General features: G+C 64.5%; 1 protein-coding gene across 1 annotated transcript; it reads right to left on the bottom strand.

Moving 5' to 3' along the window:
• Positions 1-4,722: 4,722 nt before the first annotated feature.
• On the bottom strand, positions 4,723-14,015 carry ALX3 (ALX homeobox 3). Its single transcript, XM_054564768.1, has 4 exons — positions 13,739-14,015; positions 8,289-8,605; positions 5,447-5,575; positions 4,723-5,031 (listed from the first exon to the last, which is right to left on the bottom strand). Exons 1-4 carry the CDS (start codon positions 14,013-14,015, stop codon positions 4,723-4,725), a joined length of 1,032 nt encoding a protein of 343 aa, XP_054420743.1.
• Positions 14,016-14,942: the final 927 nt, after the last annotated feature.

Genomic DNA, 14,942 nt, shown 5'->3' with positions numbered 1-14,942 from the left:
TTTGGGTGAGGTGGACATTACACCAGGCGGCCCGGTCACTCAGCCTGTCCCCTGCGGCTTTGTTCTCCGTTGCTGATTCCCCCATCCCTCTAAAGCTTCCCTTCACCGGCTGCCATTTCTCCCCTTGGTTTGCAATGGTTTGTAAATACCTGCCTAAATCTGTGCACACAGGAACACGGACTATCAAAGTTTCATGAGCCCTAGAGCCCAGGCAGGGTCCAGGCCTGGAGGCCACCAGGAGGGGATGAGCCTTGTCACAGCCAGAGTGTGCCTGTGGCAAGTGGACCACGTGAAGCCAGTGACCACTCCATCTCTGTGGCTTTGTATCCTGTCGGGGTCATGGGCTGGGCAGGGTACGTGCAGGCCCCTTGTAAATGGGCGAGACACGTACAAAATGGATTGTTGCTCACCAGCTCCGGGCCCAGGGCTCTTTCTGTGGCTTTGAGGATGGAACTGTCTTGTTAGTCATGAGTTGCCACTCACTGGTGCCCCACGGTCACCAGGGCCAGTATCGGTGCCTCCTGAGAGCCCGTTGTCCACACGGTAGCCAACAGTTGGCAGTGTGGGGTGCCTGCTGCGTGTTGGCCGCTGCTCTAAGCACTTTCCGTATAAAGCCTTAGTGTCTGAAATAGCCCTGGAAGTTGCTGTTACTACAGTCCCTGTCCTGCAGGTGAGAAGCTGGCACAGGGCGGGTGAAGAGCCTGCCAAGGTCGCAGTGTAAGGCGAGCCGGCGCCCGATGCAAAGTCAGGCCTCTGCCTGCGGCGTGGGCGCGTGCCGCTTCCCGCACCCCTTCCCGCTTGGTGATCTGGTTGTCCCCCAGCACTTCCACTGGGGCATTCGTTTGTTCCTTTGTTCACTTTCGTCAGCCCTCACTGTTTGCTCAAGTGGGGTCCCTGGAAAGATTCTTGGCAAACGTCAGTTGATTTAGGCACTAATTGGCCACCCAAGCTTGGCCTGGGCCTTGGCCTGGCTTCTGACGTGCCCCAAATGCGTGCCCCCTCGTGACCGGGGCGCTACCGCTGCCGCCTTGTCTGTCCCAGCGAGCCTGTCTTTCTCTCGCGGGTCCCAGAGGACTCGCGCGGGGCAGCCTGTGCCTCGCCTGTTAGGTTTGTCTCCCGGGAGGCTGGCTTCCTGTCTGTCCCCTGATGCACTGGCTTCTCAGACAGGCGGCGGCTGTGCCATTCATGCGGCTCTTGGCACTGTCCACCTCAGGCTGCCCTCAGTCCGGGCTCTGGCGTGTAGTTGCTGAGGGGCTTGAGCCCACCAGCCTGTTGTCTCTTCCGCAAACATCATTCTAACAGCAGCAAGGTTGTGAGAGGCCTGAGGACCTAGGACCTGTGTACCTGGCTGGCGAGAAACAACACAGCTAACAAATCCAGGGCAGCTATTCTCAGGACTGCTGACGGCCCTTCCACCTCTAACCTGCGAATTTGCATTCAAGTCCTGTGTCCTGCGGGAAAACAGAACCCAACCCCCCTTCAAGGACCAGAACCATGTCTTAGGCTCCTTATATCCCTGAGCCTTAGCGTTCGGCCCTGAATACAGAGACTCAGAAGAGTTGGCCACTGATCCAGCCCCGCTGCCACTGTGCCTCGAAGGCCTCCTCCCAGTCCTTGGTGCCCTTGGTGAGCTTGCGGTTGACAGACTGCCACAAAAGCAAGGGAGAGCGAGCATGTGGCAGACGCCTGCAGGGCCCACCGGCCCCACCAGCCTGGCCAGCACCCTCCCACTGGAGAGGAGCTGCATGGGGGGAGCCCGCCGTTGGGGGGTGGGAAGGGAGGTGACCCAGCATCAGGAACAAGGGCCCCCGAGCAGACACCCTGTGGTCATCGTCCCCCAGTGCACACGGCCAGGACGAGCCTGGGGCAGAGGCTGGGGCAGCCTCTGGCTGACCCAGGAAGCGCCCAGTGCCTGGCGACACTGGGCTCCGTTCTGGGCTCTGCCTGGGGCCGCAGGGGGCCTGCGCTGCGGGCTGTAATCAGGTTGCTGTGTAAATGGCTGGAGGAGCTGGGAAGGAACATTGCACACCTCTAATGAGAGGCATTTCCCAGTGCCGGGCTGCCTGGGGCCCTCCACCCCCGGGCCTGGTGCTGGTGCCCCTTGCCAGGACCAAGACTGAGGGCCCCCCCGAGGTGGGCCTCACTGGGGCAGGGAGGAGCCTTCGCAGAGGCCAGCAACTCCCTTCAAGTTGGGATTCCAGGAGGGGCCGCTTCCCCTTTCCTGCCCCAGAAGGGGTCCCCAGCCTGGCCTCGGGGGAGCAGGGCCTGGGCCTGGGCCATGTCGCTTCTGAAGTGAGGCTGGGGGCTGCGCCTCGGTGGTGAGATGCCTGGAGTGGGGCGGGGGGAGGTGGAGAGAGGGTGGTTAATGGGAAGCAGGTGGAAGGGCTGCCCATGTCCCCGCCAGGGGACAGGCCGGCTGGGATGGCCCAGTCAGCAGGAGAACCATCAGCGCGCAGATAATCCCCTGGAACAGGCTCCGGGGTGCCCATTCATATTCATTATGTGTGAAGCGGGCGGTTGTAAAGTTAGCTTTCCCTTCATTTAGCTGTCACTGGACAGAAAAATATGAGCTGTGGGTAGATGCCCCTGGATGGGAGCCAGTAGCCTCCCTGTGCCCTCCCCCGTGGGCCCCTCCTGGCCCCTGCCGCCTCTCCCTCTCCGGCTGCCGCGATCTCTGGCTCGGCTTGACTTCCTTATCTGTCTCTTCCCCGCTTCTGCTTTCTCTGCTTCTCCCCTCTTCCCTCGCTCCATCTTTCTCTAAGCCGTGCTTGACCTCTGCTCCGGCTCCCAGCACCGCGCCTGGCCCTGAGCGGGCGTTCAGTCCCCCTTTCAGAACCAACCACTCTCTCTGCACCTCTTGACTTGGTGGGACAGGCAGTCCAAAACTTTGCTGGCCCATCCTCCTGTGAAGAAACTTCTGGTGCAAGGGTCTTAGCCCTGGACCTAGGAAGATGGGTTTGCACCCCCGGCCATCCCTGATCAGCAGGGTGGGGTGGCTGGGGCCTCTCCCTTCCGGAGCTGAGGGCTCACCTGGAGCTCAGCCAGCATCAGCGCTGGGAGGAGAGAAATCCCCAGGAGCCAGGCCATGACTGAAGTGATGGGAAGAGGAAGACACTGGTTCCCTCTGGGGCACACGTGAGCCCAGTCACAGCGACTGTCTTGGCGGGAAGATCCTTCTGATGGGGACTTGCTCCCCTTGGGGAATAAGCCGGTGCTGGTGTCTGTGTGCTTGGCTTTCTCTGCGGGGGAAGAGGAAGCGCAGGGGGCGGGGCTGCTGGCGGGGGGAGACCTGAGCTATAAATGGGTGGTATTTACTGGGAGGGTGGGAGGGCCAGGGCAGCTTTTTCCCCTGCCTTCCGGAGATAAGGCAGAGAGCAGGGATGAAGGATAGAATGGGTAATGCTCTGAAACCGCAAGACAGAGTCCTGGCTTTCGTCTCTGCTCCACAGCTCAGACGTGCTCCTGGGGCCTCTGGGGGAAGGGGCCCGTCCCACCCCCATGGCTCTGGGGTCCACCCCCGGGCGCTTAGAGCCCTCAGTGGGCTCCCTGGTCTCCTCTTCCCTACTGTTGTCGGGTCAGCCACAAGCTTAGCCAGGCTGTCCCACTCCCCTTCCCAACCTGAGTTTTCCTTATGAGCCCAGCAGCGCTAGCGCTCTGGCTCTTCTCCCTGCCTCGCACACCAGCCAGAGCCACAGAGACCCAGGGCCTGGGCCAGGCGTGGCAGGCAACAGCCTCGAGGGCTCTGCTGCAGGCGCACCCTCCCCCAGCCTCGGGGGTCCCTGCCGGCCCCTCCAGAGGGCCTGGCCAGCTGGCCCTTGAGCACAGACTAGCCCTAGGGCAACCCAGTGCCAAACCCTGAAGATTTGCAATTGTCGGGTCTAGAAAGTACCGCTGCCTTTATTATTATGCTGGGCAGCACACTCTTTTTTTTTTTAATACAAAAGCATTTTTACAGACGTAGGGTTTGATCTCAGGGGCTCAGAGGCTGGGACTCTGTTTATTCTGACCAACGCCCAGTGAGTAAACCAAGGGAGTCTAGGGTTCCCATGGCATAGCTCTGGCCTGATCCCCTGGAGGAGAATCCAAGTGTTTGGTAGTTTCTGGTGAAATCTCTGCCCCCCTTGGCGGGAGGAGGACTCCACAGCATGGCAGGGAGGGGCGCAGGGGAGAAGTAAGGGATGGCTGAGGCCGAGGTGACTGGGCACCTTTTAGGCTGACCTCCAGCTTCCAAGCCCCTGTGAGCGCCAGACGCTCGGTGCACGCCCCCTGGTGGTGGGAGGAGGGAGTGAGACTCCCGTAGGTGATCATACAAGGTTCTGGGTTCCCGAGAGTCACCAGATCTCCTGGTTCCACCTGCGTCCTCCTCCCGTGTTCCCGCGTTCCCCGAATGAGGAGCCCACGAAGCTGTTCCAGCTGGAGGGACAACAGTGGAACTTGGACGAAGTTGGAAGGAAGCAGGGCGGTGCCTCTCTCCAGCCCTGCGTTTGGGTGAGGGGACCCAGTATGTGGTAGGAGGAGTCCTACCAGCTTCAAAGCCCCCTTTTCTCCTGGGCAGTCCTGCCTTGTTCTAAGAGAAAAGACTCAGCACTCTGCCCCACCTCTGGGAACCACCAGGGGCTTGGAGGCGGCGTGGGTCCTCTCTGGCATCCAGTCCAGGGCGGGGTGGGAACAGCCGGGAACAGGAAAGGGGTGGCAGCTCAGCCTGCGTGTCCACATGTCTGATCACGTGGTCCAGTTCAGCAGGCTGGGCGGCTCCTTGGGCTTCACCCTGAGCGAGACGAGGCTTGGAGACTTATAGTCGGCATCCGGGGAGGGCTCAAAGCTGTGGTCCCCCAGGGCGGGGGAAAAGCTGTGGAGGGAGTAGATGCCAGGGTGGGCTCCAGGGGAGGCTGGCACCCCCATGAAGCCGGCCACATTCCCAGGTGAGTGGGAGTACGGAGACATGCACGGGGAGGGGATGCCCTCCGGAGACAGGAGGCAGGGCCCGGCTGGGCTCCCGGACACTGGGCTGGGCCACAGGGAGTTCTGCAGCTGAGGAGAGAGAGGAAGCAGGGCCGTGAGCTGGCTTCCCTGGGCCGCCTCCCCGTCTAGGGGCGTCCTCTCTGCCCTTAGGGTCCCCAGGCTTTCCAAGAGGCCTCCACTCGCTCAGGTCTAGAACCTGCCACCCTCCAGTCCCCAGCGCTCTCAGGGGTGTCCCAGAAGCCCCTGCCGCTGCTTCTGAGAATGAGGCTTTCCCCAGGGGCCCTCTGTGCCAGCTGCCCGGCGCATGGCATTGGGGAGACAGGTGCCAGCCCGTTGGGCAGAGGAAGAGGTGATTTGCCCAAGGTCGGCTGCATGGGACTCAGTGCCACTCCGGGTCCCCCAGGGCCAGAGCTCACACGCTTGCTGGCTAATCCCTGGGATGCGGTCGAGCCCGCCCTCTGGGGGGAGCGTGGAGGGGTCTCACCTGGGGGTGGCTGTCTGTCCGCGGCAGCACAGAGATGTCATAGGCAGACGTGAAGGGGTTCCTTCCCTCCTGGATCTTCCCGTAACGCTCCCGCTTCCGCCACTTGGCTCTGCGGTTCTGGAACCAGACCTGGGGGCCGAGGGCAGAGGGTGAGGGGGTGACAGAGCGCCCCGAGCGGGCAGTGGGCTGTGTCCCACAGGGTGGGGGGCCGGTTCCCGGCTGGGGGATCCTGAATGTCGGGAGCTTGTCAATCCACAAAATTTTCAAAGCTCGGAGCCTGGGAGGGGGCCTAGGAGTGCCCCTCCGCCCCATCCTGCCCCCACTGAGGCTGAGTCACTCTGGTTCTCCGGCCTGGCCGGTCTCATAAGGGCGTCACGGTGCTCCGTGGCCTCAGGGGTTCCCAGGGACCAGTGCACGTGTGTTGGCTTTCTAGCCACCAGCCTTATCTCCTTTTCCAACATGCCCACCTCGTGGCCTCTGAGGAGCCTGAAAGATACTCCTGCTCAGTCCTGGTCCTGCTGAAAGCCCTGCTGGCTTCCGGGGGATCTCAGCCCCGAGCCTGGCTTTCCCGGGCCCTGCTCCTCTCCGCAGACTCCTCTCCTGCCAGGCCGCGGCGCTTGGTGCCTCCTTGCCACCTCCAGCCCAGCCAGCCTTCGGGGCCCTCTGCCTGCCCGCCCTGCCTTTGCCCAGGTTCCCCCTGCCTGCGCTACCCCTGCCCTCCCCGAGCCCCGCGCCTGAGCCAGGCGCCGTCTGCCAGACTCCGTGAGGCCCTCAAGTGTCTCAGGCCACATCCTATCACGACCGTCTGTGCTGGAGTCTGTCTCTCCCGTTCATTCGTGAGCTCCAGGCAGCTGGGGGTGGCATGTTGTGTGCTGTGCACATCTGTGCACGTATGTGTGACGACTCTGTCATTGGGTACGTGCCCGAGGACTGTTACATTTATGTGTGTCGGTGCATGCGTTTGCATTGCTATCATTTAATGAACTTATGTGTCGGCCTCTGGGCCAGACGGTGGGGATGTCAAAACTGAACCAAACCCCAACCATTCCCCTGCTTCCTTGGGATCTGGCTGGGGCCGCAACAGAGGAAGCTGTGTGTGTGCATGCATGTGTGCACGCGTGTACAAGGAACGCCACCCCACCCACGCACACTCCCCCACGGTCACCCTGCCCAGGCAAGCAGGTGAAGCCCCCAGTTTGGGGGCCAGGCCCACCCTAGCCCCTGACCTCGGGCTGCAGGGGTCCTGCAGCGGCTGGGGCCAGCCCGGGAGGCCGCCCCGCTGCCCCACTCCCTGTCCACCCCGGCCTTCCCTTCTCTACTGTCCCTCCCTGCAGGCAGATGAAGGTGCCCGGGGCCGGTAAAGCGGATCACTTTCCTGGGAATCCTTCCCTCCCACCACCTGCACCCTGGACCTGCCCTCTGTGTCGTTCCCCGCCCCCGCCGCATGGCCTCAGTATTCCTCTCCACAGCGGAGCCCACGGGTGGCTGTCACCGTCCTGTCAGAGACGGCATCCCTACTCTAAGGCCTCAGTCACCGGGGAAGCTTCTGGACTGGGTCGGGGGCCTCGCCGCTGTGCCTGCACCCTTCCAGGGCTGAGAGGCCAAGGACAGGACTGGGGTCCACGTCCTGAAGCGGTTCCCCAGGGGTAGCCGGTCAGACCATAGCCCAGGGGCTTGCTGAGGCCTCCGGAAGCGGGACGCCCCAGGCTTCCGTGGCTTATGTAACCTGGGTTTGTGTGGCTGTCAGTCGTCTCGCTCTGCTGGCTGCAGGCCCTGGGGAGCCCTGGTGGACAGTCCCAGCCATCTGTTTTGGGAGGGACACAGGGGCAGGAGGATCCGGCAGAGAAGGGGACGGAGCCCAAGCCTCTCTGGCCTGTGTGGAGTCCGGCGGCGGGGCCTGCCCTGCTAGACGCAGCTGCCCGACGGTCCCCCCGTTCTGCCAGGGCTGCCTTGTCCCAGGGGTTTCCCAGACTCGAGAGAGGCCCCCGTGGGGTGTGATGGGGTGACTCTGCCCCTACCAAGTCTCCTGTGTAGAGTCGCCTCCGGGCCTTTCCCCAGAAGCCCACGCCAGCGCCTCACCCAGGGCCTCCTACGCAGGGAGCCTGCCTGCTGGGCAGCCAGCCGGTCACAGCAAGGCAACGACATCCACCTTCCCGTGGGGCCAGATCCTTAGAGAAGCCTCCCATCCCCCGTCCCTGCTTGCCACCCTCAAGTTCTTCCTCGCTTCCAAAATGTCTCAGACATGAACTTCCTCTGCCCTGTGCCCAGCACCCCTCGATCCCTGGCCGACGCCCCTTGTGGAGCTCGCCACGGCTCCATCCAGGAGCCTGGGGCCCCTTCCCTGTCGGGAGGGTTGCTGGGTGGGCAGAGCTCCTGGCCAGGCTCTGAGTGTTGGTAGGCCTGAAGGTCACTGGCTGAGGATGGCTCAGAGGGTCCCTGAGCCCGAGACCGCCCCTCAGGGCCCCTCCCATGCTGGGCAGCCACCTCTGCAGCAGCCCTGATATGTGCTCCTGGTTGTTCTGCTTCCAAAACAGATCCCTAAGGAGGTAGCACCATTGCTCCCTCCTAGGGACCGAGGCAATTGCGGGCAGGCCCCAAATCACCTGGCCAGCCAGTGCTCGGTGGAGGCGGGACTGCCACACAGGACTCTGACTCCCCGAGACTGTCAGCCTCCACTTGGGTGCCAGCCCCTGGTGCTGGCAGAGCTGGGTGCGAAGGGCAGGCCCAGGAGGGGCAGGTGGGTGCAGGCACCGGGAGGGGCAGCTCTGCAGGGCGCACACGCCCGCTCCGCCCAGCCCTCCCGTGGCCTGGGCAGCCGTCTGGTGGTGGTTCACGTCCTCACCTGAACCCGAGCCTCGGTGAGGTCTGTGCGCAGGGCCAGCTGCTCCCGGGCATACACGTCGGGGTAGTGGGTTTTCTGGAAGACCTTCTCCAGCTCCTCCAGCTGGAACGTGCTGAAGGTCGTGCGGTTCCGCCGCTTCTTGCTCTTGTTCTTAGCCAACTCCATGGAGTCAGAGAGCCCCGGGGACAGAGGGACGCGCAGGCTGGCCAGGCAGGGGCCCGTGGAGCCTTGCATGGCAGAGGGCCCGTCCCTGGGGCCCCCTCGGCAGTCCAGGGGCAGCTGGGGGAAGCTGGCAGCCTTGGAGGCCTTCTCCTCAGCTGCAATGGAAACACAAAAAGGAGGATGGAAACCGAACCAGTTTTGTGGGTGGGATGGAGGGAGGGGAAGGCTGTTGACGCTTCAGTCCCCGCCTCCCCCTTCCCTTCGCTTCCCTTCCTCCAGCAGCCACCCTCCATGGAGCCTGGCATCAGGAGGCCTTCCTGCTGAGCCTCCAGCTGGGGAGGGGGCCCCGGGGAACCGTGCTGTCTGTGTTCTGGGCGGATCTGCTGGGGCCGAGGGGGGTTCATTTCGGGGAAGCGTTCTGTGAGGGCGCGTCCCACGGGGTGAGGAAGTGCCGGGATGGCGCCATGGCCCGGCCTCGCGCCACCCGGGCAGGAGGAGGGGGTGAGGATGGGGCGGTTGACATGTCCCTGCCCCTGCCAGGAAGGACCTCCTTGTGCCTGACTCTGCAGGCCCATGTCCTCATGCCCACGACGCGGATGCTGACAGGGACGCTCAGGCAACCTTTGGCTGGTCGGGCTGCGCCTCGTTCTCTGGACCCCAAGTCTCAGGCTAAGTGAAGCCCACCAGCCCTGGGGCCTAAAGGGCAAGATGGGGCAAAGAAGCTTCCAGAGGCATTGTCTCAGTCCTCCCCAAAGTGCGACGTTTGGGCAAGGACCAGCTCCAGCAAGAGAGAGGCAGGAGCTAAGCTGTGCTCGGAGAAAGAGAGCTGGGGACCGGGGTGGACACGGGGCTCGGCTCCCAACCCCAACATCTCCTCATCAGAGTCTGCCCCACCCTCCTCAGGAGCTTCTGACGAGGAGGGCGGCCTGACTGCAGCCTGGGGCCCGTCCCCAGAAACCCCACTCCAGTGGCCTGGCCCCTCGCTTGCCGCAAGCGGGGCACAGCGAGAAACAGGTCACCCCGGTCGCCATGCTCTCCTCCTCTGTGAGGACCCCCAGCAGCGTCACCGTGAAATCTCCATTCAACAGTCTGCTGGGATGACAGGAGAGACGCCACAAAGGCGCCCCACGGACTGGCTCACACGGGCCCTTCCCTTGCCCTGGGCCCATCCCCAGCTGGCCCGGCCCCCTGGAGGCCCAGCAGGCTGGCACCAAGCGGCAGCTTCTTCCCCAGGACTTGGTGTCGGGATCGCAGCTGGGGGTGGGGAGCAGGACTGGAGGGCGGCTTCTGGGTCTGATGAATCCCTGTCTGCGCTGCGGAGGACAAGCGGTCCACGTGTCCCTCCGCAGGAGGGTGGTCAGGGCGCCCAGGGCCACCCAGGCGGTGTGTCCTGTTGCGTGTCCTGGAGGCTTGGGGGAGCCAGGTAGGGCCTGCCCTCGCCGCTGTGCACAAATGACAGGCCAGGTGCCTGGTCTCCTTCACACACGGGTGAAGCACAGCCCGCAGGGAAAATGCTCCGCCCCCGCTGCCACGCTGGACCACGCGAGGGTTTTGTGGCTGTTGTTCTGGGGGTAGGAGCTTACGAAGAAAAGCTCATGGAAGTTGAACCAAATAGTTGAAAATGATCAGGGAGACTGGGAGACCGAAAGGGGACCCCCCCTACACAGAGCAGGCCTGAGACAGGGACATGTCAGAGGGAGGACCTTGGACTCTGGGCGTGGAGGGGGAGTGGGGCTCAGGGCCAGGGCCAGGGCCAGGGGAGCGCTGACATCACTGCAGAACACCGGCACCCCCCGCCCCCCGCCCACGGCCAAGCTCTGGGGCTTGCTCTTCTGCCTCCCGGGTCCTCAGTTTCTGTTCCAAAGGGATCTGCCCAGAGGAAGTGAGCGGCTCTGGGACCGCAGGACTTGCCTTCCTGACTGGCAGCCCCCAGGACCAGGGGTGAGCGGACGTGCACCAGGACTTCTCAGGATCGCCACCCCAAAGAGGGCCAAGCCTGCTGGCCTTGGGTGGCCTCCCACGCCTGCCCCGTCGACAGCCCTCTCAGGGACCAGAGAACCTCTCCTTCCTCACCATCGCCCCACCCCTTCCCCATCAGCCTGGAGGACTCCAGGGGGCAAGGCAGCATTTGGGGGACGGGCACGCCCCCAAAGAACAGCAGGCAGCCCTGCGGATGGATGCCTGGAAAAGAGACGGAGGTGGGGGCAGCGCGGTTCAGCGGGCCAGCGCTTGAACCTAAGCTCCTAAGGGGAAGGATGCGCTTTAAGCCCAGGGCGCCCATCCAGGTGTGTGAGGCTGTGTGCAGGAGTCCCCTGCCCCTGGTGGGGACACTGGGCTGTTCAGGGGAAGTGCTCAGGTTCGAGACCGGGGGCCTGCAGCCCAATGCCTGGGTACGGGGCCTGCATCACTCAGCACCACAGAGCCGGCAGCCCGGACGAGGACCTCGGCGGGGGGGGGGGGGGGGGGGGCCACGGAGCTCGTCCTTGGCTCTCGGGCTCACCACCCTTGCGCTGCCCCACCCCACCCCAGGGCTGCCGCAGCCCCAACCAACAGCAGTGGCAGTCACGTGTGCACCCCTCGACCGCCTCCCGGGAGCCCCACTTGCCCCCACGATGGTGTCCGTGGAGGCCGCAGGACCCACCACCCCGCTTTGAGTGTTCGCGGCCCCTTGATCCGCACCCCCCCCCACCGCCTCCCGAGTGACCCTGAGTGCTCCCGGAAGCCAGTGGACGCCACCTGTGGCTCCCCAGTGGGGCCTGATGCTCTCCCTAGAGCTTCCCAGCTTCGGCCTAGCAGGAGCGTCCAAACTTTTGGCGTCTCTGGGCCACACTGGAAGAAGAAAAGTTGTCTTGGGCCACATGTTAAATACATAAACACTCACGAAAACTGATGAACAAAAAACAGGTTTAAGTAAATTTGTAATTTTGTGTTGGGCTGCATTCATAACCATCCTGGGCTGTGGGGTGGACACCCTGGGCCCTACAGGCCTCAGCCATGGGCTGACCACTTGGAACTCGCCAGGAGCTACGTCCACTCGGGGAGTGCGGCCCTTGAGGTAACCCGGCTCAGGGCCTCCGAGCCAGCGGGCGAGTTCCGAGGTCAGAGAGCGAAGCGAGGGGGCAGGCTGCGCGGCCCGGGCAGAGCAGGAAGGACCCAGCGGGCACATCTCCGGCGCTCTGAGGAAGCACATGCAGGGGGCAGGCGGGTGGCTGGCACCGCCCGGCGTGGCAGGGTCCAGAGTAGAGCTGGGCGCTCTCCCCCGAGGGCGGGAGAGGAGCACAGCGAGCCAGGCTCTGGGGCGCGCAACTGCCCCGCCGCGGCCAAGATCGCACCGCAGATGGGGAGCAGCTGCGTGCTCACTGGTCTGAACTGGAAACATTCATGCCCGTTATTTTTAAAGCCGGGAAATAAGGCGGGTCGGCCCTTCGCCTGCCACATTTCACACGCAGACCGCGCGCCCCCGACCCCGGGGCTGCCCCTCCTGAGCAGCCCCGCTCCGCCGCAGGCACCGGGCCGCCCGCTCGCCGAGTCCAGCGGCGGGCACGGGAACGCGAGGGCGCTTCCCAGGCTCCGCTCGCAGCCGCTGCGCCTCCTTTTCGTTTGGCCTGTCCTCTGCGCAACTTGAACCGTTCGTTTTCTTCTCCTACTTGTTATCATTTTGCTATTTTCTGCTGTTTTAGGGTGGCCCCTTTTTCTTTCGTTTTGCCTGTTCTGACTCCCTTCGTCTTTTCCTTCCTCCATTTACCCGCTTCGTTCGATCTCCGCTTGCTTTTTCGCTTGTTCGTTTTTTCATTTGATCCTCTCCGTTCTGCCCGGCTCGCCGACCACCTCTACTTTTGTTCGCCTATCTCCTCCGATGTTTTGTTCTATTTCCCTTTCTTTCCTTGTGCTTGTTTACACTCTTTGGTTTTCTTTCCGCGTATTTCGTTGCTGACCCCCCTCGCCGTTGCCAGTTCCTCTGCTCCTTCTGCTCCAGCGGCCCCCGCCGTTGGCTCCGCGTCGCGCGGATGCTGGCGCCCCGCGGCCGGTGCGGGATCTGGCGCGCGCAGCGGGGACGCGGGTCCGCAGGCAGGGTCCTGTCACTCGCTGCGTGCCCAGCGAGGCCGGGTACCTGTCCCTGACGGTGCTGTCGGCGCTGTGCGACCGCCGCCTCTGGCTGGGATCAGAGGAGCCAGGCCAACTGCTTCTCATTAAGTCCCAACTGTGGTTTTTATCAGGAGAGCCTCTTTCAAAGGGCACAGACATGGAGCTCCGCGGCCTCGCTCATTTCCTCCGCTGACCCCCACACACCTCCCGCCCTCTTCTGCACATTCCCACTGCCGGCTGGGCGAGGGCTGGAGCTGCCTGTCCACTCCGCGGGGGCCCGCAAGGCGCCGGCGGGGCGGAGGCGGGTTAGGCCATCTCCGCCGACCCAGCTCTGGGCCTACGCTACAGGATGTGGCAGTGCCGAGGGGGCCGGTGCCCAGTCTCCTGCCAGGCCCCGGCGTTCCCACGCGATCTCGGGTGGCGTCGCGGTCCAACTGTCCTCAGTGCACAGGGCCCTGAGGCGCCCAGGGATGGGGCCCACCGGGCTGTTCTCGATGGCCCAGCGGTTGCGATTCAGTGCAAGGAAGCCGATACTCAAGAAGCGGGGCCATCGCTGTGCCAGGTTAGTGTGAGAAATAAGAACACAGTAAATCCGTCGTGAGCGTGGCCCCGGCACGGCGGGACCAGCTGCGGCCACCCCGCCAGCGCCTTCCCCACAGAGGCTGGGACTGGGGAGGAGAAGCCGGCGGGGGCCAGGCCGCAGCCCTGGGCGCCCCGGCGGGGCCATTCTGGGTCGCAGAGCCCAGCCTCGGGGCTGCAACAGGCGCTAGACACGAAAAAGCCGCGCTTCTCTCCCCGCACGGAGGTCAAGGGCCGAGTGTGACGCCCGGGCCCTGGGCCCGGTCGGGATTTCTGGGTAGGTGGCAATTCCGGCCCCACTCCGGCCAGCATGCGGGCTCCTTCCCGGCTCCAGCCGCCTTCGGGCGCCACTGGGCCCAGGCCTTCGCCGCTCCACCCTTTCTCCCCTCCCGCCTCCCATTGCGGCGCCGAAGGCACGCGTGGCTCTGACGACCGCACTGTGCCGGCTTTTGCCGGGCCTGGACCACCGCGGGTCCCGCTTCCGAAGCGGCCGTGGCATGGGGCGAATGGCTCGCTAAGTTGAGAAATAGGCGAGCGGGAGAGGGGAGCGGGAAGGCCGGGGCCAGGCGGGGAGGAAAGGGGAGCAGGTCCGGCTGCGCGTTACACCCCGCGCGGCGCGTTACCTTCTGCGGGGCCCTCGTAGAAGTGGCCGCCGTTGAGCGTCGGGCCGGGCCCCAGGTCCTGCAGGTACTTCGTGGGCGGCTTGGCCGGCTCTGGGAGGTAGGGCTCCAGAGGCCCGCAGGCCGGAAAGCGGGTCAGTCGCGGGCCGCGGGGCGGCGCGGGGTGCAGGTGAGGCGCGGCGGCAGAGGTCCCCTGGGCGCCCTGAGGCTCGTCCCCCGCGGCCGCATAGAGGTCGGGCCCTGGCCCCACGCCGAAAGGCGCGCAGCGCTCGGGGTCCATGCCGGCTCGGGGCGCACAGGCCGCCGGGTTCCGGGGCTCGCGCTGCCCGCGCGGCCTGTGAGCGCCTGCCAAGGGGGAGGGACCTGGGCTCGGGGGCGCGGAGCCCCCGGGAGCTGAGTGCGCCGCGGCGGGGGGGCGGGGAGCGGGGGACAGAGGAGGGGGCCGCGCCTCGGCTGGAACCATCCACGTCACGTGCGGCCCTGCGCGGGTTAACCCCTCGGAGCCCGACAGCCCCCAGATTCACCCCAGCCTGCTTATCGGAGGCAGTTGGAGGAAAAGGGCAGGCCCTTTTGTCTGCCCATCCTGGTGAGTCCCTTGCTCAGAGCGGCACCCTCGGTCCGGGTTCCCAGTCTAGAGGTTCTTGCCCGCCTAGGGGTAAAGCGGTCCTCCCCGCAAACCGAATAACCCGCCCCCCCCCCCCCCCGCCCATAGGACTTGTGGGCCTGGGCTCCAGACACCAGTCTAGGAGAAGAGCCGAGACAGGTGAGGGCTGGGACTTGACCAAACCCTTCGCTGGGAGCCGGGAAAACGTTGCCTCCAGCCAAACACCCCTCCCCGGAGAGCTCACGCTTTCCAGCGGGATTAGAGTTGCCGGGAGCGCTGCGCGAGTAGCTCTGATCTGGGAGTGGGGGCTGGGCACCGGCGTAGTTCGCAGAGGGGCCTGGCACGCCCCGGCTCCCCACGCCTCACTCTGGAGGTTAGACCGAGTCAGTCCTCAAAGCCTTTCTACCAATTCCTGGCGGGTCTGAGGCCGTGGCAGGGCCGGAGCAGACGGGGAGACTGGCGGGGGCAGCTCCGGACTCGAAAGAAACCTCCGAGGCTACCTTTGGAGCAGGTGGTGGAGGCTGCGGCGCGTTTTGAGGTTGAACAGCAGGCCTGGATGAATGCTTTTCAGGGGGCAGATGATCTGCAAGTGCTGGGGCACCC

This window comes from Pteronotus mesoamericanus, unplaced genomic scaffold (genome assembly GCF_021234165.1).
Source record: "Pteronotus mesoamericanus isolate MK-2021 breed Mesoamerican mustached bat unplaced genomic scaffold, CSHL_Meso_final scaffold_99, whole genome shotgun sequence".
Taxonomy (NCBI): Eukaryota; Metazoa; Chordata; class Mammalia; order Chiroptera; family Mormoopidae; genus Pteronotus; species Pteronotus mesoamericanus.
This window is presented reverse-complemented; position numbering and strand designations above follow the sequence as displayed.

Bases quoted from the DNA above. Each gene is read 5' to 3' on its own strand.
- ALX3 (XM_054564768.1), bottom strand. From the start codon at position 14,015: ATGGACCCCGAGCGCTGCGCGCCTTTCGGCGTGGGGCCAGGGCCCGAC. The intron at 8,606-13,738 runs GTAACGCGCCGC...TTTCCATTGCAG, and splicing joins CTACGAGGGCCCCGCAGAAG to CTGAGGAGAAGGCCTCCAAG. The intron at 5,032-5,446 runs GTGAGACCCCTC...CTCTCTCCTCAG, and splicing joins GGACAGACAGCCACCCCCAG to CTGCAGAACTCCCTGTGGCC.